Here is a 27,884-nt window from a genome sequence, read left to right on the forward strand (position 1 = left end):
AGATAGGTAGTGGGAAGTAGCCGCATAGCACAGGGAGATCAGCTCGGTGCTTTGTGACCACCTAGGGGGGTGGGATGGGGGGGTGGGAGGGAGACGCAAGAGGGAGGAGATATGGAGATACATGTATATGTATAGCTGATTCACTTTGTTATAAAGCAGAAACTAACACATCATTGTAAAGCAATTATACTCCAATAAAGATGTTTAAAAAAAAAATGTCCAAAGACAGATTGCTACCTTCATAGCAGCTTTATTCCTAATATCTCCAATCTGGAAATAAACCAAATGTCTACCAACAGATGAATGGAGAAACAAATTCTGGAATATTACTTCAATGGAATACCACTCAACAATAAAAAGGGATGAACCACTGATACACTCAACAACATGGATGAATCTCAAAAGCATTCTGTAGAATGAAAGAAGCCAGAGACAGAAGAACACAAACTACATAACTCCACTCATGAAATTCTAGACAAAAGAAATCTAATCTATGCTGACAAAAAGTCTAAACTGCTGTGTGAACAATGTCGTCTATGCTGAACATCTGCTTCCTTTTGGGAATCTGGAATCTTGGTACAGGCTAGGCAGAGGGTACTTAAGTGACTAGCCTCTAGTAATAACCTTGGGTACCAAGTCTCTAGTGAGCTTCTTCCCTGGTAGACATCTCACAAGTTTGTCACAATTCACTGCTGGAGGATTAAGCATGTCCTATGAGATACCACTGGAAGGGAACTCCTGAAAGCTTGTACCTGGTTTCCACTGAACTTCACCCCATGTGTCTTTTCCCTTGTCAATTTTGCTTTGCATGCTTTCACTGTAATAAACCATAGCTCTAAGTACCTCTACGTGCTGAGTCCTCTAAGTCCTCCTAGCAAATCACTGAACCTGGGAATGATCTTGAGGACCAGACACAGATATAGAGGAATGAAGTCCAAGGACTGAGCCCTGGGGCATGCCAAGATTTTGAAATTAGGCAAATAAGGAAGAACTATCAAAAGGAACTGAGAAGAAACAAAGAGCTATAATAAAAATCAAGACAATAAGGTGTCCTAGAAGCCAAAGAAAGAAAGTCTTCAAAAGGAAAAGAGTAATCAACTATATCAAATATTATCAAATGACAGTTCTAACCAGATGAAGACTATAAATTGATCCTAGGATATAGCAGAGTACAGATCATGGGTCACACTAACAGGAATAGTTTTATAGAGTGGTTGGGGGCATAATTAGAGCAACTTCTAAAGAGAAGAGGAGGATACAGAAACAAGATCAGATAACTACTCTCTCTTGCTTTAAGAGGAACAGAAAAATGAAGTAAAAACTGGAAGAGAACATAGGGTAGTTTTTTCTGTTGATTTTAAGGCAGAATTAAAGCACAGCTGTATGATGATGGAAATGATCCAACAGAGTGGAATAACTTCTAGAGCAATGTCTCCAGTAGGTAGAAGGAAATAGGACATAGTACACAGCTGGATATAAGGAGCTGGCCTTAGATAAGATCAGAGACAATTTAATCACAGTAATAAATGTGATAATAGATTATATGAGCACAGATACACGTAGATGGGCAGATATGACTAAAGGAATTTAGGAAAAGTCTCTCCTTGTTTTCTCTGTTCTCTCAATGAGAATGACAGAAGATGTTGGAAGTTTAAGGAAAAAGAAAAAGGTATGAAACAGTCATCTAGGAGAGTGGCAGAACTGACAAGGGTAATGTAGTAGGATTTCTGGGTAGCCTTTAAAGGCCCACTTGAGAGTAGAGGCCACGGACTGAGACTATTGTTTTGTGTGCATATGCATTTCTTTTTCCCTCACCGCCTTTAATATTCAGGGGGAAAGGTCGATTTGGCCAGGGATGTGGTTTCTCCAGGTAGGTAAGGCAAAGGGAAAGATACAAGAAAACTGAGGCTCTATGCTAGAGTGATTATAATGATGGAATCCAAGCCTATAAAAAGGGAAGTAATGAGTGAAGATCCCAGTGGAGTTAAAGAATTTTTGAGTTGGAAAATCACAGTTAGTAATTTCAAAGGCATGAAGGATAGTAACCTAGAGGGCAGCTGAGGACTACATCAAGCGTAAATGCAGATGGTATGAGATTTGAAATGTGGGCAGGCGTGGGGACTGGGGGAGTAGCTGGGAGAGAAGGGAAGGAAAATGGCCTAGAACAATGATTGTCTTTAAGTATAGTCTAGGAATCCTTGGTCTCTGAGAACCCTCTGGAACTCTGAAGTCAAGACTATTTTCATGGTGATATTAAAGCACTACTAGCTTTTTTTTTTTTTTTTTTTAACAAATTCTCATTATCTCAAGAATGTACAGAGGAGTTTTCCAGAGGCTACATGACATGTGATGAGGTCACCATTTAGACAACAGCATCTGCATATTGTGTTCTTATATTCTCTAGAATGGTTTATGATGGTAGGCTGGGGTATAACTAAGTTTCCCAAGACTAACTTAGTTTGGTCTAAATACTTCCACTATGCTTTTATTAGTTGTCTTCAGTTACAACTGCTATAATTATTTTAAAACACAAGTTTTCCTTGTGCCTACAAAGAAACACAAGAAATACACTTAGTTGTTTTGCAATATTAGTTTTTAAAATGTTCTGAAAACCTTTAATTTTTACCTAAAACTGTTTAAAATATTTTATTCTAAAATAAATTATTTTTAATGTATTTTTCTTATACTTAACTTGCCTTTCAATCCATAGCTGCACCATCTAAATCTAACAGTGCTGGCAAAGATACATATGACATAGTAGAGTTCTTTGATTCAAGGAAGGGAGGACTCTAAAACAAACTGAGCAAAACTGTATATAAAAATTTTAAATAACAAAAGTAATCTTTCCTTCAACTATATAGATATTAATAACTTGCCTTATTGTACCTATGCAACAGAACAATTTTGAACAGTATTATAAAGCCAGCTGTGGGTTCCTTGAGACCAAATACTCAGAGTTTAAAGAAATATTTTAAATGAAGATGGAAAAAGTGTTTTAAGAGCCACAAATTGTTACAGATTTTCAAACTAGATATGAAAAAGCCACTGAATCATCCTACAGGGTAAGTTATGGCATTGCACTGGCTAGAGGGCACACAATCACTGGGAGACTGAGAAAGCTAGGACAGATGGCGATGGTGAAAGCCTGCCAGATGAAATGTCAGTAAAAGAAACCACAACACTGGCACTTTTCAATGACACAGTAAGTCCTCGAATTAAAGACTGGTGCAGACAGTAGGTTGTCTGCAAAACTGCATTTTTGTCTTACAAAAACGAATACACAGATGTGGCTGGACCTGGTGTTTTGTTTCTGTGCATCCAGTATCAGTACCAGCCAGTCATCAGAGATCTTTTACCTGAGTATCAGCCACAAACACACATGGTGTTGAAATATTCAAAGTGTTGAAAATGTATGAATATCACACTTTATCCTAGAACATTCCTGTTGATCTCTGCACTAATGGTGCAAAGCAATGTTGGGTAAAAAGAGCGAGCACCTTAGCATGAATCAAAGCAGTGGCAGTAAACTGTACTGGTAGTGATTAAATTCTTCTCTGCCACACACCTTCAATGGAAGAAAAAAAGGCTGGCTGAACTTAAGAATTTCCTGGATGAAGCAATCTGTGTTAAGAGTATGTACTGACTAAGTCTCAATTTTGAGTGTATGTCTTCTGAATATTCTGTGTGACTAAGTACCATGACTGTGTCGAGGAGAAGCATCTTCCCAATTGCTGGAGCTGAGAGGAAACCAGCAGCTCTTCTCTTAGCGTACCATTTTCATGTGAAAGCACGACTAACAAACTATGGTAATTCAGATTTGGTTATTTGGTAGACTTTCCTAAAAAGCAAGAAAAGTGGACCTGTTACTTTAATAATACAAACTCAGTGTTTCAAGTGAATATCAGAATTCTGGAAAGCGTTTATCTGCCACAGCGAGCATGACAACTTCCTAACACAACAGAGTTCAGAGGTGTGATCAGTGGTTATAGTAAAAAAATGTGATTTTTTTTTACTCTATTGTACAATGAAAGGTATCAACACTTGGAAGATCTACATGACTCAGAATAAACCAACACTTTCCAAATGACCAATGCATCATGTTATAAAATTATGTAAGGACAAAAGATCCATTCAAAGTACAAAACAGATTGATGAATTTTAATTTAAGAGAGTATGATCTGTATGAACAGAGTTCATCGATATCATTTCAAAATTTTGGGACAGAAGCAAACACTATCCACAATTATCTAAAAAAACTATATAAAAATATGGTTTTTTTCAACTATGTATCTGTGTGAAGCCAAATTCTCTTCATGTAGTTCAACCAGAGTAACAAAACGTAGCAGACTGAAAGCAGAAATAAGTATCAGAATTCAATAAAACATTAAAGAGGTTTACAAAATTGTAAACCATTGCCACTCTTCCCACAAAAATTTTTGGAAATATAGTTATTCTTCATTAAAAATGTTATTTGGGGGCTTCCGTGGTGGTGCAGTGGTTGAGAGTCTGCCTGCCGATGCAGGGGACACGGGTTTGTGCCCCAGTCCGGGAAGATACCACATGCCGCAAAGCGGCTGGGCCTGTGAGCCATGGCCACTGAGCCTGCGTGTCTGGAGCCTGTGCTCCGCAACGGGAGAGGCCACAACAGTGAGAGGCCCGTGTACCGCCAAAAAAAAAAAAAAGTGTCATTCATGTTACCATGCAATGGGCTTATTTATGTTATTTTTTAAATTAATAAGCAGTTACTAAAATTTCAGTTTGAATTCCTATTATTAAATATCATTAGATAAAACCTATACAAAGAAAAACTCTTAATGGTCCTGAACTAGAATGTCAAGTGAAATTTAGAAGAGATTTAAAAGCTTGAGATTTTCTGGCCTAGAAGCAACAAATGAGGAGGAACAAGAAAGTTATTCACCCAATCTTCAGGCCCAGTGGTATGAAACAGGTGGAGAGAAAGCAGCCACCACTAAACAGGATTCAGGAAAAGCACATTCTTATAGAGCAGTCAGGTTTCAGTTTTCCTCCCTCCTTACCAGATCATTCCTCTCACATTGAGCAGTCCTGTATATCACTGGACCCTGAAAATAAGATGCAGCAACTCTAGCCAACTAATAACTAGTCCAATAACTAGTTTTGATATTTATGGGCAATCCCTCTTAAACTTCAGAATATTATGTGGAACAGCGTACACAAGATTTTTCCTACCAATTTCACTTCCACTTCCTCCATCTTGGACACTCCATAAGATGATGCTACTCTCTGAGGCAACGGCAACCATTTTGTCTTTGTCTCCATGTGGACCTCCAACCACTTTTGCATTTAGAGCTACTCGTTCAATAGTCCAATCCAAATACGGGCTTGTAAACACTTGTTGCCATCCTGAAGATTCTTTGATTCTGTTAAACAAGAACAGACACATAAGTGAGACTCAGCAGCACTTAAGCAAAAAAACACACACAAATGAATATTCCAAAATAAATTGAATCACAGCTATTTATCTACCTTTATATTTATTAAAAATTTTGTTGATCTATATCCTCTACAAAGCCACATTACTCCTGAGGTACCGTATATTTACATACATAAAACATATAAACCACTTAAAAGGAGCCTAGAGTTCTATACTTCTCCAAAGAATAATTCAGCCAAGTCCTTCAAACTGTAAAAACTTTAGTAACTTAAAAAAAAAAAAAAAAAGGTAGTACCTTTCACCTTTCTACACAAAAATTTGGTACTGTGATTATCTATGGATAGAAATAGTCAACAAAAATCAGACTTTCAGGCTAATTATTCTTCCTTTCAGTTACTGATCAGTTATTGTTACTCTTATTAACTGAAACTCAACCAATCGTTTTTTTTTTGAAACTTCAGATGATAGTCTATTCATGGAAACTAAGATAATGGAGTGATCTGGTATATGATGTATACTCCAACACCTTGGCACAATCAAGTGAATAAAATGTGGGGCTTTGGAATCCATTCTCTGAGGACTGGATTTTAAAGGCTTTATTCTAAATGAAAGAAGTCTCATGAGCCTATTCATTCCCCATACGTAAAGACTTATTATCATGACTCAGATTTGCAGTTGACTGAATAAAAATGCTTTAACTTCTGATAAACACACCTGTAAATTTTTAATAATTTTTTCTGTTCTAACTGAATTTAAGGCTTTCAGACATGTATTCTCTGTGATTACACAGTAAGTCTTCAGACACTTAAAACCTACAGTTAAGCAATCATGACAATAAATGACCTGAACTTTAACTATGGAGTATCTATTTTTTTAAGTTATACCAAACAAGTGATACAAACAAAATTGTAAAGATTCTCTTTGCCTTACCTAAAGAGAACAAATAAATGTGAAGAAAATAAGTGCTCCTTTATATACTACATGACATATTCCCCACAAAAATCAAACTTTAGTATTCATAAATGATGATCACCTAACCTAAATAAAATCACTTTAGCTTCATTTTTGTTTAAAAATGTACAATAAAGTAATACAACTATAATTCACAAAAATATGCAATTCAACCTTCTTATTAATTTCAAGAACTAATGATTTGCTTAAACTTAAAAGCAATACACAGAAATATGTATTATTTTTTCCTAGGCAATGGATGGTCTGTAATTACCTACTTCAGCCACCAGATGGGATTCATGTGTTGAAACACACAAATGGAAATAATTATCTAACAAACTCTAAATACTGACAAACATTGAGAAATGAAATAGAGATGGCTCTTAGGAACTGTCAGACTGAACACAAAGCAAGAATTGTCAGCACTTCAAGAATAATGATAATATGCTGCTATGTAGATGCAGACATACACTAGTTCAAGAAAGAGATGCTGTTCAAGAAAGAGATGCTGTATCTATTTAATGAGGTGAATGATGTAATCTTGTGATCATTAATTGAGGAATATAAATAATAAAGCTAAATATGATCTAATCTTTTTAAAAATAATAAAACTAAATTCGATCTAATCTTTTTAAAAATACTATCTAATCTTTTACAAAGAGTGTACTTCTAAATAATTTTTCTCTAGAAAAATTAGGGGATTATAAAATAAGGAGATGCCAAAAAAGAGTAAAACAATCAGGACAGCATATTTGAGAGGGATTATAACAATTACATAATTTAACTCAGTAAGATATGTGAATTTGCTTCTATTTTTAAGTTAAAATTAAGTACAAAGAAAAAGCAATATTTGCTCTACAATTTTCCATACATGTAATACAAAATTTCACATAAGTAAAACAAGACAGAACAAGCTCAACTGATATTATAGCACTCCATCTCCTTACTGCTGCCTAGTAAACCAATGCTCTGAAGTCGGAAAAGCTATGCAAAGGATATGGTTATCTTCCACATTAAGATCTCAAAGAAAGAGAGTGGAGGGGACATGCCTTACAAGATTTTGAAACTTACTATAAGCATGCTGAACCGCAAATTGTATAACAACAGATACATATGTCAAAGAACCTAAGTGTCTAAAATGGCAATAAGAACATACATACCAACAATTACCTTAGATGTAAATGGATTAAATGCTCCAAACAAAAACACAGACAGGCTGAATGGATACAAAACAAGACCCATATATATCCTGTCAACAAGAGACCCACTTCAGATCTAGGAACACATTCAGACTGAAACTGAGGGGATAGAAAAAGGTATTCCATGCAAACGGACATCAAAAGGAAGCTGGAGTAGTAATACTAGTATCACACAAAATAGACTTTAAAATGAAAACTGTTACAAGAGTTAAAGAAGGACACTACAAAATAATCAAGGGATCAATCCAAGAAGATATAACAATTGTAAATACATATGCACCCAACATAGGAGTACCTCAATATATAAGGCAGATGTTAACACCATGAAAGGAGAAATCGACAGTAACATAATAATAGTGGGGACTTTAACACCCCACTTACATCAACGGACAGATCATCCGGACAGAAAATCAATAAGAAAACACAGGCCTTAAATGACACATTAGAACACATGGACTTAATTGATATTTATGGAACACGCCATCCGAAAGCAGCAGAATACACATTCTTCTCAAGTACACATGGAACATTCTCCAGGACAGATCACGTGCTTGGTGACAAAGCAAGCCTCAGTAAATTTAAGAAAACTGAAATCATATCAAGCACCTTTTTCTGACCACACTATAAGGTTAGAAATCAATTATAAGAACAAAACTGTAAAAAAAACCCTCAAACATGTGGAGGCTAAACAATATGCTACTAAGCAACCAATGGATCACTGAAGAAATCAAGGAGGAAATCAAAATAATACCTAGAGACAAATGACAATGAAAACATGACAATCCAAAACCTATGGGACACAGCAAAAGCAGTTCTAAGAGGGAAGTTTATAGCAATACATCTTACCTCAGGAAACAAGAAAAATCCCCAATAAACAACTTAACCTTACACCTAAAGTAGTACGAGAAAGAAGAACAAACAAAACCCAAAGTTAGTAGAAGGAAAGAAATCATAAAGATCAGAGCAGAAATAAATGAAATAGAGACAAAGAAAACAACAGCAAAGATCAATAAAACTAAAAGCTAGTTCTTTGAAAAGATAAACAAAACTGATAAACCTTTAGCCAGACTCAAGAAAAAAAAGAGGGCTCAAATCAATAAAATTAGAAATGAAAAAGAAGTTACAACTTACACCACAGAAATATAAAGGATCACAAGAGACTACTACAAGCAGCTATACGCCAATAAAATGGACAACCTAGAAGAAATGGACAAATTCTTAGAAAGGTACAATGTACAACCTTCCAAGACTGAGCCAGGAAGAAACAAAAAATAAGAATAGACCAATCACAAATACTGAAATTGGAACTGTGATTCCAATTTCCAACGAAAATCCAGAACCAGATGGCTTCACAGGCGAATTCTATCAAGATTTAGAGAAGAGTTAACACCTAGCCTTCTGAAACTATTCCCAAAAATTGCAGAGGAAGGAACACTCCCAAACTCGTTCTACTAGGCCACCATCACCTTGATACCAAAACCAGACAAAGATACAACAAATAAAGAACATTACAGGCCAGTATCACTGATGAACATAGACACAAAAATCCTCAACACAATACTAGCAAACCAAATCCAGCAATACATTAAAAGGATCATACACCATAAGTTAAGTGGGATTTATCACAGGGATGCAAGGATTCTTCAATATCTGCAAATCAATCAGTGTAATATACCACATTTACAAACTGAAGACTAAAAACCATATGATCACCTCAACAGATGCAGAAAAAGCTTTTGACAAAATTCAACACCCATTTATGATAAAAACTCTCCAGAAAGTGGGCACAGAGTGAACATACCTCAACATGATAAAGGCCCTATATGACAAACCCACAGTTAACATCAGTCTCAACAGTGAGAAGCTGAAAGCATTCCCTCTAAGATCAGGAACAAGACAAGGTTGTCCACTTTCACCACTTTTATTCAACACAGTTTTGGAAGTCCTAGCCACCACAATCAGAGAAGAAAAAGAAATAAAAGGAACACAAATTGGAAAAAAAGTAAAACTATCACTGTTTGCAGATGACACGATACTATACATAGAAAATCCTAAAAATGCTACCAGAAAACTACTAGAGCTCATCAATGAATTCAGTAAATTAGCAGGATACAAAATTAGTGCACAGAAATCTCATGCATTACTACATACTAACAACAAAAGGTCAGAAAGAGAAATTAAGGAAACAATCTCATTTACCATTGCAACAAAAAGAAACAATCCCATTTGTCATTGCAACAAAAGGAATAAACCTACCTAAGCAGGCAAAAGACCAATACTCAGAAAATTATAAAACACTGATGAAAGAAATCGAAGACAATACAAACAGATGGAGAGATATACCATGTTCTTGGATTGGAAGAATCAATATTGTGAAAATGACTATACTACCCAAAGCAATCTACAGATTCAATGCAATCCCTATCAAATTACCACTGATATTTTTCACAGAATTAGAATAAAAATTTTACAATTTGTATGGAAACATGAAAGATCCCAAAAAGCCAAAGCAACCGTGAGAAAGAAAAAGCGGAGCTGGAGGAATCAGACTTCCTGACTTCAGACTATACTACAAAGCTGCAGTAATCAAAACCTTATGGTACTGGCACAAAAACAGAAATACAAATCAATGGAACAGGATAGAAAGTCCAGAGATAAACCCATACACCTATGGTCACCTAATCTATGACAAAGGAGGCAAGAATACACAATGGAGAAAAGACAGTCTCTTCAATAAGTGGTGCTGGGAAAACTGGATAGTTACATGTAAAAGAATGAAATTAGAACATTCTCTGACACCATACACAAAAACAAACTCAAAATGGATTAAAGACCTAAATGTAAGGCCAGATATTATAAAAATCTTAGAAGAAAACATAGGCACAACACTCTAGATAAATCATAGCAGTATCTTTTTGGATCCATCTCCTAGAGTAATGGAAACAAAAATAAACAAATGGGACCTAATTAAACTTAAAAGCTTTTGAACAGCAAAGGAAACGATAATCAAAATGAAAAGACAACCCACAGAATGGGAGAAAATATTTGCAAACAAAGTGACTGACAAGGGATTAATCTCCACAATTTACAAACAAAGCATGCAGTTCTATATAAAAAAAACAAACAACCCAATCAAAAAATCGGCAGAAGATCTAAACAGACATTTCTCCAAAGATACAGATGGCCAAAAAGCACATGAAAAGATGTTCAACATCACTAATTATCAGAGAAATGCAAATCAAAACTACAGTGAGTTATCCCCTCACACCAATTAGAATGGTCATCATCAATAAATGCTGGAGAGGGTGTGGAGAAAAGGGAACCCTCCTACACCCCTGGTGGGAATGTAAATTGGTACAGCCACTACGGAGAACAGTATGGAGGTTCCTTAAAAAACTGAAAATAGAACTACCATATGATTCAGCAATCCCACTCTTGGGCATATATCTGGAGAAAACCATAATTTGAAAAGATACATGCACCACAGTGTTCACTGCAGCACTATTTACAATAGCCAAGACATGGAAGCAACCTAAATGTCCACTGACAGAGGAATGGGTAAAGATGTGATACTTATATACAAGGGAATATTACTCAGCCATAAAAAAGAATGAAATAATGTCATTTGTAGCAATATGGATATACCTACAAATTATCATACTAAGTGAAGTCAAAGAAACTATCATATGACATCACCTACGTGTGGAATCTAAAAAAAAAAAATAGTAATAATACAAATGAACTTATTTACAAAACAGAAAGAGACTCACAGACCTTGAAAACAAACATGGTTACCAAAGTGGAAACGCAGCAGGGGAGGGATAAATTAGGAGTTTAGGATTAACATATACACAATACTATATATAAAAGATAATCAACAAGGACCTACTGTAAAGCATAGGGAACTCTACTCAGTATTCTGTGATGACCTAAATGGGAAAAGAATCTGAAAAAGAATGGATATATGTATGTGTATAACTGAATCAACTCTGCTATATACCTGAAACTAAGAGAACATTGTAAATCAACTATACTCCAAAATAAAAAAAAAAAAAGACCTGTCTCAGTAGGTGTCTTGTACAAGCTAATTAAAATCCAAACTAGAAAAGTAATATTCACCTCCAAGTTGATGTCTGTCCTATCCATCTGAACTATGGCACTCCTCACCAAATGTGGTAAGCAGAATAATGGCTCCCCAAACATGTCCTCATCCAAACTGCTGAAGCCGGTGAATATGTTACCTTATATGGCAAAGGGGCTTCGCAGTTGTGATTAAATTAAAGAGATGGAGGGATTATCCAGGTGCAACCAATGTAATCATAAAGGTCCTTATAAGCAGAGGTAGGAGAGTGGGAGTTAGGGAAGAGATCTGAAGATGCCATGCTGCTGGTTTTAAAGACAGAAAAAGGAACTGTGATCCAAGGAACACAGACGGCCTCTAGAAGCCAGAAAGGGCAAAGAAACAGATTCTCTGCTGGAGCCTCCAAAAGGAACCCAGCCCTGCCAATACCTTGATTTTAGCCCAGCAAGATCTAGTTTGAACTCTTCTGAACTCCAGAACTGAGTGATGATAACTGTGTTGTTTTAAGAAACTAAATGTGTGGTAATTTGTTAGAACAGCAGTAAGAAACTAATACAAGTCAGCTATGTTATTTTCTTCTCATAAGTCTCTGCACCTGAAACTTTGTTGTTCAGTTGATTTGTTTGTTAGATGTTTCCACCCCAGTCCACTCCCTTAGGAATAGAAACCATAAGGTGAGGAAAGGCAGCCCTCAGACTGAGCCCACTGCCTGTCCCACTGAGTCAAAGAATTACTAATAATGTTGTCCAAATTGTTTGACATTACTAACACCAGAGACCAGGAACACAGCATTTTTTCTGATGCATTCTTAGGTATCTTCTGTGTGCCAGAGACATGGGAAGCATTGGGATGGAGAGAGGTATTAACAGCTCCTGACACCCAGATCTCAATACAATCACATGGAGCAACAAGGTAATACTGATTGTAAGATGTTTTTGAGCAATTAAAACGCAAATGGAATAGCAATGTTTGGAAGGCTGTAATTTAAAAGAAAGGCATGGTGGGCACAGTGGTGAAGAGCAGTGGCTTTAGACTCAGGATTTAGTTGAGAATCCTGTCACTTCTTTCCTCAGGATGACCTGGGATACTTTTTTCTCCAAACTGATTTCCTCACTAGTAAAATGGGGATGATGAGATCCATGCCACAGGTTGTTGGAATAATTAAATGAGGAAATGTATACAAGAGCCTTTAGTGTAATGCCTGGCATAAAATAATACCCCAATAAATCATAACTTAAAAGTCCAATTCATTTCTCAATATTTAGAAGCAATTTTTATGGAACTAGATGGTTTCCCAACCTTTTCTCATCAGGAGCCTCTAGAGCTGAGTTATTATTTGTTTTTTAATTGGAGTAAAATTGCTTTACAATGTTGTGTTAGTTTCTGCTGTACAATGAAGTGAATCAGCTATATGTGTACATATATACCCTCCCTTTTGGACCTCCCTCCCATGCCCTCCCACCCCACCCATCTAGGTCATCATAGAGCACCAAGCTGAGCACCCTGTGCTATATACAGCAGGTTCCCACTAGCTATCTATTTTACACATGGTAGTGTATTTATGTAAAACCAAATCTCCCAATTCATCCCACTCTCCCCTTCCCCCTGCGTACACATGTCCGTTCTCTACGTCTATGTCTCTATTCCTGCCCTACAAATAGGTTCATCTGTACCATTTTTCTAGATTCCACATATATGCATTAATATACAATATTTGTTGTTCTCTTTCTGGCTTACTTCACTCTGTGTGACAGACTCTAGGTCAATCCACATCTCTACAAATGACCTAATTTCGTTCCTTTTTATGGCCGAGTAATATTCCATTGTATATATGTACCGCATCTTCTTTATCCATTCATCTGTCGTTGGACATTTAGGTTGTTTCCATGTCCTGGCTATTGTAAATAGTGCTGCAATGAACATTGGGGAACATGTGTCCTTTTGAATTATGGTTTTCTCAGGGTATATGCCTAGTGTTGGGATTACTGGGTCATACGGTAGTTCTATTTTTAGTTTCTTAGGAAACCTCCATACTGTTCTCCATAGTGGCTGCATCAATTTACATTCACACCAACAGTGCAAGAGGGTTCCCTTTTCTCCACACCCTCTCCAGCATTTACAGTTTGTAGATTTTTTGATGATGGGCATTCTGATCAGTGTGAGGGGATACCTCATAACTCTAGAGCTGAGTTATCTTATTTTGAAGAGCTCTCCCTCCTTCCCACATCTCCCCACTCCTTTCCCCACTCCCAAATCCATAATTTCTGCTCAGTGCTGAAATGATTTGTCACACCAGATTCTGTCAATTAGGGTTTCCCTTTGCCTATTTTCCTTCAAGAGATGGACCCCAGCCAGATAGAGGGATTTGGAGGTTAGTCAGGAGACTCTCCAACTAAAAACACAACTGTGGTTTGGAGAGGGTACCATACGAAGGCAGAAATATAAGGACACAATGATTCTTTCTTTGTGGTCAAGATGGATGAGCTACATTTATTAGAGCAATTTTTTGTTTGCCTATGTTGTTGTTCTTTTTTTTGTTTGTAAAAAACACACTGTATATCAGCATAAAATCCCTCATTGTTTATTTTCTACTGGACCTTTCTCAATATAACTTTCACTGTTTTCCTTCCAACACCTCACTGCCAAGTTGATTAGAAAGGCAGTTGATTCCACCTCTCAAAGGTTAAACTGTGAAGTTAAACATATGTCCAAGTCTTTCTCTTTAACACATAAAAATGCTTTATCTTGTTTCTCTTCCATCTAACCCAACGCACAAAAATACTCAATCTCCTATTCTGAATTCTCAGCAGATAATGAAGGGAATAATTAAGATGATCAACAAACAGGCCTATGAAACAGAATCAAGAGCCCAGAAATAAACCCAAGCATATGTAGTCATCTAGTATTTGACAAGGGAGCCAAGAATACTGTATGGAGAAAAGACATTTTCTCTTCAATTAATGGTGTGAGGAAAATTGGATATTCACATGTAAAAGAATGAAATTTGACCTGTACCTTACAACACTCACAAAAATAAACTCAAAATGGATTAAAGACTTAAATGTAAGACCTAAAACCATGAAACTCCTAGAAGAAAACATAGGAAAAATGCTCCTTGACATGTGTCTTGGTAATAATTTTTTTTTTTGAAAATGACACCTAAAGCACAAGCAACAAAATAAAAAATAAACAAGTAGGACTACATCAAACGAAAAAAGCATCTGCACAGAAAAAGAAACTATCAACAAAGTGAAAAAATAACCTATGGAATAGGAAAAAATATTTACAAACCATATATCTGATAAGGGGGTCAATATCCAAAAAATATAAAGAACTCATACAACTCAATAGCAAAAAACCAAATAATCCAATTAGAAAATGGTACAAAGGACTTGAATAGACATTTTTCCAAATATATACAGACGGCCAACAGGTACATGAAAAGATGCTCAGCATCACTTGTCATCAGGGAGATGCAAATTAAAACCACAGTAAGATATCACTTCACACTTGTCAGAATGGCCATCATCAAAAAGACACGAGATAACAAATGCTGGTGTGGATGTGGAGAAAAGGGAACCCTTGTGCACTGTTGGTGGGATTGTAAACTGGTACAGCCACTATGGAAAACAGTGTAGAGTTTCCCCAAAAATATTAAGTATAGCTCTACCCTATGATCCAGCAATTCCAGTTCTGGGAATATATTCAAAGGAAATGAAAACACTAGTTTGAAAAGATATCTGCACCCCCGTGTTCATAGCAGCATTGTTTACAATGACCAAGACAGGGAAACAATCTAAATGTCCATCAATGGAAAAAAAAAAGTCTAAAATTATATTCAAGTATATAAATATAAAGCAAGATAAAGGGGGCTTTCATATTCAATGAGAAAGGATGATTTATGTAATAATCAGAACGTAATTAGCCACCCACTTGGAAGAAAATAAAACAGATTCCTAAATCTAACACCATATACAAAAAGTAAATTCCACATGGATTAAAGATCTAAAGTGTAATATAAGCTCCAAAAGGGAAACAATCTACACAAATACTCTTCATTAATATAAGTGACAGGTTGTAAACTGAGCAAGAAAAAAGAAATACAGAAGTAAAACCTAACGAGGTAGAAAATTAATGAATATAGGTGAAAAATATTTCACTGTGCTACTTTCCTTTTTTAAGGTTTTAAATTTATTGATATAAAAAGCTGTGGAAAAACAATTTATTAAAATGATTACACTTAAAATAACTTGAATAGTTTCTTTTCTTCTGAAATCTTTTTATTGGCATTGTGTTGAATGATTTAACTGTACATGAGAAGATCTAACATGTCCTTAATTCTTTCCCTTTGTCACTTTGCATGGGCATGTTGCTCTGAAATCAACACTCAGTGAAAGCAAAGAAAAGTCATGGTCAAAAGCAAAAACAAAGAATGGAATATGTAACAGCATCATCTTTCTTACATTAGTCACTCAGTGAGTGAAATTTTGTGCAATACCATGTGTCCCTGTCTGGCAAGTCACAATCTTTAGCACTGCTGTGCAGTAACGTAAATTATGCTGTTACACCTGGATAACTTGGTATAATCGTTATACAACTAACTCCTTTGGAATCCCCTATCAAAAAAATGTACATAATATTTAAACAAACAAAGCAAAATCTAAAACCATTTCTCAATTTAGGTCCATAAGCTGGTAAGTTCAAAACAACACTCTTAAAAAAAAAAAAAAAAAAATTCGGGCTTTCCCTGGTGGCGCAGTGGTTGAGAGTCCGCCTGCCGATGCAGGGGACATGGGATCGTGAGCCGGTGAGGGAAGATCCCACGTGCCGCAGAGTGGGCTGAGCCCATGAGCCATGGCCGCTGAACCTGCGCGTCCGGAGCCTGTGCTCCGCAACGGGAGAGGCCACAACAGTGAGAGGCCTGCGTACCGCAAAAAAAAAAAAAAAAAAAAACAGAAAATCCCTTTTTCAGATCAGTCTTGCTTCATAAAAAATCATCCCTGAAAGAAATCATCCAAAAAAATTTTTCATACTACTCAATAAATAATATTAAAAATACATATCAATGGAACACTCTCAAAATGAAAAGTGTGCACCAAATCTCTATTGCAATGAAAATATAAAGTGCAGATTACTGATATGAGGGTTTTTTTTTCCTTTAACACATATGGCAAATCTCTCATAAACTGAGGGGGTTTTTTCTTTTATTCAATACATCTGGGATCCTTTAAATGTATCTGTAAACTTTAGAAGACATTTTAAATATTTTTAATCTATTGTGGCTACTTTTTCTTAACTAAATTCAACAGTGACAAAATATTTATATGTTTTTTGATATTTTGGCAATTAAATTCAATAGGATCATAGTCTAAGTTAGTATATCCTAACCATTTTTGTTCTTCTACGTCATTTCCTGTCATCAACATTTCTCACTGCATACAGTGATTTTGAACTAATAATCCTACCTTTTTTCCAATTGAAAAAGAGAAATCACTGGTGTACACTTTTCCTTGTTCCCTGTTAGTTACTGAGAATGCAAGAATTAGTAAAACCAAACTACCTCTGTGTAAAGCTCACACATTATAGATGTTAAACTACATCACTTCTGCCTACAACTGTCCTGCTTCACCTCACTCCCAACCATATGGCAGTCACGACCAATGTAGGGTCCTATTCTCCCCTACCATAGAGTACAAAAGACTCAATCATTATAGACAAAAAACACAGGGCTCACATTAACAATCCTCCCTCACCATTTAAAACAATAGTTAAATGATTCAGAAGCTGGATATACTAAGCAAGAAGATGTAACTTCAAGATATCTCAGTTATATCACAGTTCACACTGTATATACAATATTTAAGACATACTAAGGCTATCAATAATATTTACCAAATTAGTTGTGAGAATAAAAGCAAACTAAATCTAATCAGGAGATACAGAAGTGGGCAAAATATGAAGGAAAAAAATTTGATGACTAAAATAAATAGCTCTTAAATCTATAAAAATAAAATCACAATATTAAAAAATACCCCCCAAAATAAAAAGCAAACCATTATTAATTATACAATACCTGTAACACACAGCAAAATGGGCATACGCAGCTACAATCCAGTTGTGATGGCCAGCTACTATTAGTACCTTTCGTGGATCCACAGGAAATCCTGTTGATATTAGCAAAAGAAATCTTTTATGTTCTAAAGAAGGAGTTGGCAAAACTATGACTAACAGGCCAATTCCAGTCCTCTACCTCTTTTGATAAAGAAAGCTTTGTTGGAACACAGCCATTCACATCTGTGCATACATCGTCATCGCTGCTTTCGTGCCACAATGAAAGTTGAGCAGTTCCAACAGAGACCCTTCGGCTCATGAAGCCCAACATGTTCACTGTCTGGCCCTTGCCAGAAAAAGTCTGCCAACCTCTGTTCTAAAGATTTAGAGCTAACAGAAGATCATGAACTTTCTAAATAAAAATTATGTTAAGTGAGATTCTTCAAGATATAAATGGTAGATCTAGATTAAAAAGAGATAAAGCAAAAATCATATCTTTAAAAATAATTACTCAATATCATCTAGAACTAAAAACATACGTACTTTTAAAATTTATGTACTCTTTGCTTACCTAACCTAACAGTCTCTTCCCCAGTTCCAGAGAGAACAGGCTGTGTACCATTTCCTCGAGCTTCACCTTCTGTAAAATTTAGTCCATTTCTAGAATCAGCAGAGGATCTAGTAGTGTTGTTTATTTTACGACTAGGAATACCTATAAAAGGAAAGAAAAAGATAAGTTTATTTCTAAGTTCACTTACCAAAAATTTAAAATTTCACATTATGGCTAAGAAACAAACAAATGTGAATTTCATTATAGCCAAAATTTATCTTCCAATATACCAACTTACTGCAAATAATTAACTACCATAGAAAACAAGACGAGATTTTTTAAAAATAAAATTCATTCAACAGATTTGATACTTATGTTATATATATAAAAGGTAAGACTAAGACTTATCATATTATACTCTGTATTTACCTAGCTCTAGGTTACCAAATCAATCAATCACTAACTCATTCATTCTGTCACTAGTCTTCACATTTATGGAACAGATACTATGCGTTAGGTACTATTTACTAATTTAAACCACTCTACAGCTGAATTGCCTTATACTTTCAAACATCTCTTATTTGGCAGGAGAGCCTTTTTCAAAATGAAATCTTGTTCAAAAGCCTGCTACAACACAGGTGAAGACCGAACTCCTCTAACTCACTGAAGAGGGGCAGAGATGACATGCACCTCACACTCGTCTGCCCTGTACACTGCTAAATCTCTAAAAAGCTCCTGGGGTTCCACAAAGGAGATCGACAACCAGTTCTCAAACACGGGAGTCAGCAAATCTGGCCATGGCCAAGTCCAGCCTGATGGCTCTTTACGTAAATAAAGCTGTTATTAAACACAGTCTCACCCATGCATTTCTGTAGCGTTTATGGCAGAGCTGAAGAGTTGCCGCAGAGATCTTTTAGCTCACAAACCCATCTGGCCCTTTACAGAAAAAGTTTGGCAAATCCCTACCGTAATACACAGTATGACTTAACTTCTGTTAATATTAAAGTTCTCACTTTTTCTAGATTTACAAAGGAAACTCAATAATCAAGAAACAGATTTTCCTACTCACACATCTGTAATTACTTAATGATAAAAAGACTTAAGAAAAAGAACTAAATAAAGCAGAAGTACCTGGTGGAGGCAAGTAACCATGAAAAAGGACACTGCCACAAGATGAACGCTCCAGTTCTTCACATAAGAGAAGCCTTCTTACTAAAAACATTTCAAAGCAAACTTGTCAAGAGTACATGCAAACACAAAAATAGGACTCCACTTTTATTTTCTCTAGTTAAAGAGGATAAGGAAAGAAAAGGAAAATGTTTAAGTTAAATCAGCTGACAACGCCTTTTTACTATGAAAATCCACAAAAAGCAAGCACTGACTAGTCCATCAAAAGTTAGAACCTGATATAAAACAGATTTCATTTGGGCAAGTTTAGTGCTCAAAGGGTGAAATCATAAATACAAAATACTAGAATACATACCTAATGGAGTGATTCCATAAAATTCTGCTTCATGCCTGAGAACATTAATACTCACTCCCCTACAAAGAAACCAATGAATGATGTAAGTCCTCTAACACTGGCAACTCGGATTATCATCTGAAGCAAAAAGAAAAAGTACTAGGTTCTTAATGAACAAAGTCATAGGGCTTTAAAACTTACTTTTTTCCTAAGATCCTTAATTATTTGAAGAAGTATAGATAAAAAACTGCACACCACCAAGAACGTTTTCTTACTAAAAAAACCATTTATATATAGATGAATTGGATGACTAAATGAGAGGTTAGGGCTTTACAGGGTTAATACAAGTAATTATCAGAAGTATCTAATAAGGCAAACAAGAGTGGAAATCATTCCTATGGTATTAATTGCTTTTAACCATCATTTCCATACATATTTTAACCTCCCCAATTATCCTATAAGCTCCCTGCAAGCATGTTCTCCTCTGATCCATGTTTGTATGCCTCATGCAGGGCCTACCACAGTGCTTGTATGTAATTGTTATGCAATCCATATTTATTGAACAAATAAATTCAGATAAATGACTCTTCTCAACAGAAACCAAAAGCAAAACAGAAGGCGGAGGAAAACAAAGATCAGCCTTAAGAAGGGCTGTTACCCAGACAAAGACGTTACAAGAAAGTAATATGAAAATAAGTTAAAAAAAAAAAAAATAGAAGCTTAAGAGTTTAAAGTGATTCATTTTAGGTTTCAGTTATAATCTGTCCTTTCTTTAAAAATATTGCCTGGGCAGAAAAGAGAGGGGACATCACTACAAATTCCATGAAAATTAAAAGAATAAAGGAATACTATGAAAAACTCTATGCCTACAAACTTGATAGCCTAGGTGAAATGGACAATTCCCTGAAAGACACCATCTGCCAGAGCTCACACGAGAAAGACGATCCATCTCAATCGGTCTACATGTATTAAAGAAACTGAATCAACAATAACCTTCCAACACAGAAAGCATCGTGCCCAGGATTCACTGGTGAATGCCACCAGACACTGAAGGAAGAAATTAGACCAATCCTCTACACTCTCTTTCAGAGAAAGAAGCAGAGAGAACACTTCCTAACTCATTGTATAAGGCCCTCACTACCTTAATACCAAAACCAGACAAAGACATTACAAGAAAACTACAGACCAATATCTCTCATGAACACAGATGCAAAAATTCTCAACAAAATATTAGCAAACCGAATCCAACAATGTCTAAAAAGAAATATACACTACAACCAAGTGGGTTTTATCTCAGGTACGCAAGGCTGGTTCAATATTCTAAAATCAATTAATGTAATCTATCACATCAACAGACTCACATGATCATATCAATAGGTGCAAAAAAAGCATGTGACAAAATCCAACACCCATTCATAATAAAAAGTCTCAGTAAACTAGGAATAGAGGGCAACTTTCTCAACTTGATAAGACTATTTTAAAAAAAATCCTATAGCTAGCATCATATTTAATGGTAAGAAATTTGAAACTTCCCACTAACATCTGGTTACAAGACAAGGATATTCCCTCTCACCACTCCTTTTCAACTTCATACTGGAAATCCTTATTTACACAAGTCAAGAGAAGAAAAGAAAAGGCATACAGATTGGGAAGAAATATATAAAACTGATGATCACAGATGACATGACTGTCTATATAGAAAATCCAAAGGAATCGACAAAAAACTCCTGGAACTAATAAGCAATTATAGCAAGGTTGCAGAATACAAGGTTAATGTACAAAAGTCGATTGCTTTTCAATGTACCAACGGTGAACAAGAGAAACTTGAAATTAAAAACACAATACCATTTACATTAATACCCCCCAAAAAGAAATACTTAGGTATAAATCTAACAAAATATATACAAAATCTGTATGAAGAAAACTACAAAACTCTGACGACTGAAATCAAAGAACTGAAAAAATGGACAGATATTCCTAGTTCATGGATAGGAAGACGTGGTATTGTTAAGACATTAGTTCTTCCCAATTTGATCTGATTCAATATAATCCTATTCAAAAGTCTAGCTAGTTATTTTATGGATATCAACAAATTGATTATAAAGTTTACATGGAAAGGCAAAAGATCCAGAATAGCCAACACAATACTGAAGGAGAAGAACAAAGTTAGAGCACTACCACTACCCAACTTCAAGCTTTATTATAAAGCTAGAAAAATCAAGATAGCGTAGTACTGGTGAAAAGAATCAACAACAGATCAACGGAATAGAACAGAAAGCCCAGAAATAGATCCCATACACATAGTCAACTGATCTATGACAAAGGAGCAAAGGCAAAACAATGGAGTAACAAATGGTGCTGAAACAACTGGACATCTGCATGCAAAAAAAAGAGAGAGAAATTAGTCTAAACACAGACCTTACACCCTTCACAAAAATTAACTCAAAATGATTCACAGACCTAAAGGTAAAATGCAAAACTAAAAAGCTCAAAGAAGATAACATTTAGGAGAAAACCTCAGTGACAGTGGGTATGGTGATACCTTTTTAGATAAAACCAAAAGACATAATCCATGAGAGGAATAAGGATAAGCTAGATTTCATGAAAATTAAAAACTTTTGCTCTACGAAAGACAATGTCAAGGAAATAAGACAAGCCACAGAATGAGAGAAAATATTTGCAGAAGACAAATTTGATAAGGGACTGTTATCCAAAATATACAAAGAACTCTTAAAACTCAACAATAAGGAAACAAATTCAATTAAAAAATGGGCCAAAGACCTTAACCAAGGAAGATACAGAGGTAGCAAATAAGCCTATGAAAAGATGCTCCACATCATATGTCATTAAGCAAATGCAAATTAAAACAATGAGTTTCTACTACACATTAATTAACATGGCCAAAATCCAGAATCCTAACACCAAATGCTGGCAAGGATGTGAAGCAGTAAGAACTGTCATACATTGCTGGTGGGAAAGCAAAATGCTACAGCCACTCTGAAAGACAGTCTGAGGTTCCTATAAAAGTCTTACCATACGATCCAGCAACTGTACTCCTTGGTATTTACCCAAAGGAGTTGAAATCTTACGACCACACGAAAACCTGCACATGGATGGTTTTATAGCAGCTTTATTCCTAACAGCCAAAACTTGGAAGCAACCAAAATGTCCTCTTTAGTAGGTGAGTGGAAAAATAAACTGGTATATTCAGCTAATGAAATATTATCAGCATTAAAAAGAAATAACATGAATAGACATGGAGGAAACTTAACTGCATAATATTAAGTGAAAGAAGCCAATCAGGAAAGGCTACATACTGTGTGATTCCAACTATGACATTCTGGAGAAGGCCAAATTATGGAAATAATACTTTGTACAGTATTATAAAGATGAACACGTGTCATTATACATTTGTGCTAACTCATAAAATGTACAACACCAAGCGAACCAAAGGTAAACTATGGACTTTGGGTGACTATGATGTCAATGTAGGTTCACATCAATTGTAAAAAAAAAAAAAAAAGTATCATTCTGGTAAATGATGTTAACAGTGGAGGAGGTTGATAATGAAGGCAGGGGGCACATGGGAAATCTTTGTACCTCCCTCTCAATTTTGTTGTAAACCTGAAACTGCTATTAAAAAAAGAAGTCTTAAAAAACAACAGACAAAAAAAATTCCGTAGGCCTAATGAACACATGTAATTGCGATATTAAATTGCTTTTATTTGTGAAATTGGTTGTAACTAGTTTAATAAGAACAGTTAAAACTTTCTTATTCTATTTCAAAACTACTTGTGTTAACAGTACAGTAGCACTGGCTAATTATTTGTCTGGGGAAGACAGACAAATATTATAATGATAATACAGTGTGATAAGTGCAATACAAGAATTTTATGCAAAAAACAGAAGTAGAACATAGTATTCTTTTTTCAATTCCTTCCCACCTCCTTTTAGAAGGTACTACTCAGAGAACTTAAGTTTGCTAGGCTTCCCTAAATGAAATAAGCAAGTTGAAAGAAAAGCAGTGAATGCAAATATTTAAACTATTATATTTCTGCCTTTCATGGGTGATTTAGTCGTGGATTAGTCACAAGGACACTGACTAGAAGTAAATTTAGGCTTTAATCAAATGCTAAAAATAATTTTACCCCAGAAGTAAGTAGTTAGTAATATACTTCCCACTTCCACCCCAGGCCAAGAAACAGACAAACAAAAAGCCCCAACAAACTCTTTTATTCATTCAATAAATGTCTATTGAGCAGCTACTATACATGCCATTTTAACAACACTGGGAATACAGCAGGGAACAAACCAAACAAAAAAATCTTTGCTTTCAAGGAGCGCATATTCTAGTAAATATAAGCCAAAAATTATATAATATTATAAAGAAGCAGCTTAAAGAAACAATTAGAATTCTAAAAGGTGTTATCTAAAAAAGTATTAATAGGTCCTTAAGTGAAAGTTCATTAGGAATATATGAAATAAAAGAACAATAAAATACAAATTAGATAGTAGCTTCCATTGTAGATTGTAGACTACGGCAAAGTTAAAGAAATAGTTTAAATGGTCATTCATTTACCCACCAAAGAAAATATCGCTATGCGTCAAGCACAATGCTCGATCCTACAGGTATACAGTAAACAAGTTGTCCTTTTAGAATTTAAAGTCTAATGGAAGATAGACTACTGGGGTAGTGGCAGTACAGGAAACTCTGAACACCTGTATCAGGCAGACACAGCAGGGATCATTGAAGTGATCAGAATCAAGCTGAGAGCAGAAAGAGTTGAAAGTGTTGAAGCAACAGAAATCAAGCAGGAGCTAGATTAGAGAGAGCCTTAAGAAACAACAGGAAGTCCAAAATCCTTAGCCATTAATCCAGTAACACGTAAGAGTTTTAAGCAGAGGAATAACCAGATTAGATTTATATTTTCAGAAGTTAATTTTGGCTACAGTGCGAAAAATGAATTGAAGGGATATAAGAATGAAGACAGGCAAATTGGTAAGAAAGCTATTAGAGTAACCCAGAGGAAGGGATGATGGTGGCCTGTATCTATGACAGTTTAATTCTGATGAAACTTTTTTTTTTTTTTTTTTTCTGTGGTACGCGGGCCCCTCACTGTTGTGGCCTCTCCCGTTGCGGAGCACAGGCTCCGGACGTGCAGGCTCAGCGGCCATGGCTCACGGGCCCAGCCGCTCCACGGCATGTGGGATCTTCCCGGACCGGGGCATGAACCCGTGTCCCCTGATCGGCAGGCGGACTCTCAACCACTGCGCCACCAGGGAAGCCCTGATGAAACTTTTAAACAAAAATAATCTTGGGGCAGGGAAAAAAAACTTTTCTTCATAAAATATACCCAAAACCATAAAAATTTACTTTAAAAAGATACATTTCTTACCTTAAGTCTAGTTCTTTTGTCCGAAGAAAATTTAAAATGGGTGCAAACGCTGCTGGATCTCTATCAATAAATATCTGTAAATAAAGAATTACAAATTTTACTTTCAAATTATAAATTAAACTTCTAACTTTAATATCTGTAACACTAACTTAGGGAACAAAAACTGAATTATTTAAATACTGTATTTCCTTGATTCCACTCTTATTAAATTTTAATGTTTCTAAAATTGAAATGTAGTTATAACCGTGTGCATTTATGTGGTAGTAGTGGTGTCTTTTCTCCACCTGAAAAGCTGTTGTTAGATTGATTATATTTTAAGGTGCAGGAAAAATGGTATCAAGTAAGTCCACTTTCTCATTTCTATTTAATTGATATATTTGGTGAAAGGGACACCAAAGGGAAAATTTTTATCTGAAATATTCTAGAATTCAATAAATACTTCAAAAACATTATGCATGAATAATACTTTCTTACATCATCTGATCACTAATTATTGGTGACAGTGATTGTGATTTACATAATTTGTGATTCATAAGTGAATAATTAAAACAACAATGTACTTTTATAATACACACCAGGCAATCAAGAAAAGTAAAACTGCACACTGCTGTCCAAACTGGAAAACAGTAACACTTATACATACGACTATCTCAATTTCCTCAAGGGCTGGGTGTAGGGTGAAGGGGAGGGTGACAACAACAACAAAATTTTTTAAAATAACAAACACAGCACCACAGAATACATATGGGGAAAATAAAATGCTTAAAAAATATGAAATACATAACTGATAACTTTTTACAGGAATGTATGCCAACACTATTCTGAACCAATTACAAAAGCTCTAACCATAAAATTGAACACCTTTTAAAGCTTATGTAAGTCAATTACACAGCAGAATGGTAGCAAATAATAAACCTTCTTATATTATAATCAGTTACTATATACAATGAATGAAGTTCTTCTGGCTTCATAAATTCTTGCTTTTGTTTTTATTAGAATCAATCAGAAGTTGAAGAAAACACCACAGATTTGTAGAGATCTAATTACTGATATCCTTTTTATAATCTCACATGGACATATCTACTTGTGCTGCTTTATTCCATCTGCAAATCTCATCACAGCAAATAAACACCTCTGGTCACTTTGTTGCCTCCCAAATGAAAGTCTTACTTGCTTTTGTGAGCCCCAGACATTTACTTTACATGCTATTGTTCATATTACAACTGCTTTTTAAATTTATAAACCAATTTTTTTAACTGAAATTTAATAGTTCTTTACTACCCTCACTCCACCACTGCTGCACAAGTTCATAAGGTTATTCGCCAAAATAAAAAATTGTAGAACTTTTTGCAACATCTTACCAATATTGAAATATTTTAGTATTTACATTCATCTATTTACTGTTCGAGTTTCAATTACTGATTAAAAGAAATATTTCCTCTCTTGACAATGTAAGCTCAGATCCTACAATCTCTCTAATCATGATTACTTAAATTGCTATATGCAGTATTCCCAGTTTCAAGTTCTCTTCTATAATTACAGAAACACTATTCATGACAAGAAATCAAAATCTTTAAGTACATATACTTTCATTGAGTAGTTATTAAAAGAGTAGTTTCCCTGTCTTCTTAGAGTATAAGGATCAAACATTATAAGCATTTTTTGATCTAATTTAGAACATACATCAACATTGTTATACTCACAGCACCAGTTTCATCTCGAAGTGTTGAAATTCTTCCACTCAGCAAACTAGAAGTCATTAACATTAAGACTGAGTTAGTTTTTAAAATCTGAGTATGAATAAAATGCTCTAAGTCTTTCAAACATCAAAGACCAACACAAATGAATCATTCTATCTCCAAGGTAAAATAACAATTTAAAAATTATATTTTAAGAGTTAAGCTTTTTTATTCGATACATAAAAATATTTATTTTTTATTGTTTTAATAAATAATCAACTGTATTTAAAAAAGGTACTAAAGAATTATATGAAATACCTGGAAAAAAAAGAATCTGGAATCCACATAAGTGTTTGTCTTGAGGTACTAAACCTGCAATTAAAAAGTAGCTGGTATTATAAGAGAGGACATGCTTTGAAATTTCCATGTTAGTTAACTTGCTTTAATACACTGGCTAATGATTTACAAGTTGTTGCATAGCTACAGCTGTATCAATTATATTCATTACTTTTAATATCTTTAAATTTGCTACTTTCAATTCAGAGTTAAGTTTATTCCAAGAGCTGTCAACAAAATCAAATAATTAATTTGCTTACATATAAAGCTTCCTAAAACACTACTTTCTAGCATGCCAATCTACTGAAGAATCAATAATTAGCGCACTACACCAAGTCTAAAATTCTCAACATAACATACTATCTTCAGGTCACGTTTCATCTCTCCAACACAAACTGTTTTCCCCTCTAATAAGACAGTACTTCTTAATATCCCCAAATAATCCATGCTTACACCACTTCAGAATCTCCATCCCAGCTGCATCAACCTCATGTTCAATTATCTAAGTTCCACCCATCTTTTTTTCATAAATTTATGTTTTTATTTTTTAATTTATTTTTGGCTGCGTTGGGTCTTCGTTGCTGCGCGTGGCCTCTCTCTAGTTGCAAAGAACGGAGGCTACTCTTCGTTGTGGTGCACGGGCTTCTCATTGCGGTGGCTTCTCTTGTTGGGGAGCATGGCCTCTAGGCGCGCGTGCTCGGTAGTTGTGGCTCGTAGGCTTCAGAGCGCACGCTCAGTAGTTGCGGCTCACGGGCTTAGCTGCTTC

The 27,884-nt window shown here is 35.3% G+C and overlaps 1 protein-coding gene across 2 annotated transcripts in view; it reads right to left on the reverse strand.

The window, feature by feature from the left end:
* KCTD3 (potassium channel tetramerization domain containing 3) overlaps positions 1 to 27,884 on the reverse strand; it is a 68,905-nt gene that overhangs the window by 37,816 nt on the left and 3,205 nt on the right. For both annotated transcript variants that reach the window (XM_065874845.1, XM_065874839.1), the window contains exons 2-9: positions 27,101 to 27,154; positions 26,807 to 26,852; positions 25,104 to 25,177; positions 19,729 to 19,787; positions 19,377 to 19,457; positions 18,267 to 18,407; positions 17,718 to 17,808; positions 5,209 to 5,399 (exon numbers count right to left, since the gene is read on the reverse strand). In XM_065874845.1, coding sequence (XP_065730917.1) covers positions 5,209 to 5,399; positions 17,718 to 17,808; positions 18,267 to 18,407; positions 19,377 to 19,457; positions 19,729 to 19,787; positions 25,104 to 25,177; positions 26,807 to 26,852; positions 27,101 to 27,154 — 737 coding nt within the window. The remainder of the gene's footprint in view (positions 1 to 5,208; positions 5,400 to 17,717; positions 17,809 to 18,266; positions 18,408 to 19,376; positions 19,458 to 19,728; positions 19,788 to 25,103; positions 25,178 to 26,806; positions 26,853 to 27,100; positions 27,155 to 27,884) is intronic.

Source organism: Phocoena phocoena, chromosome 1 (assembly GCF_963924675.1).
Source record: "Phocoena phocoena chromosome 1, mPhoPho1.1, whole genome shotgun sequence".
Classification (NCBI taxonomy): domain Eukaryota; kingdom Metazoa; phylum Chordata; class Mammalia; order Artiodactyla; family Phocoenidae; genus Phocoena; species Phocoena phocoena.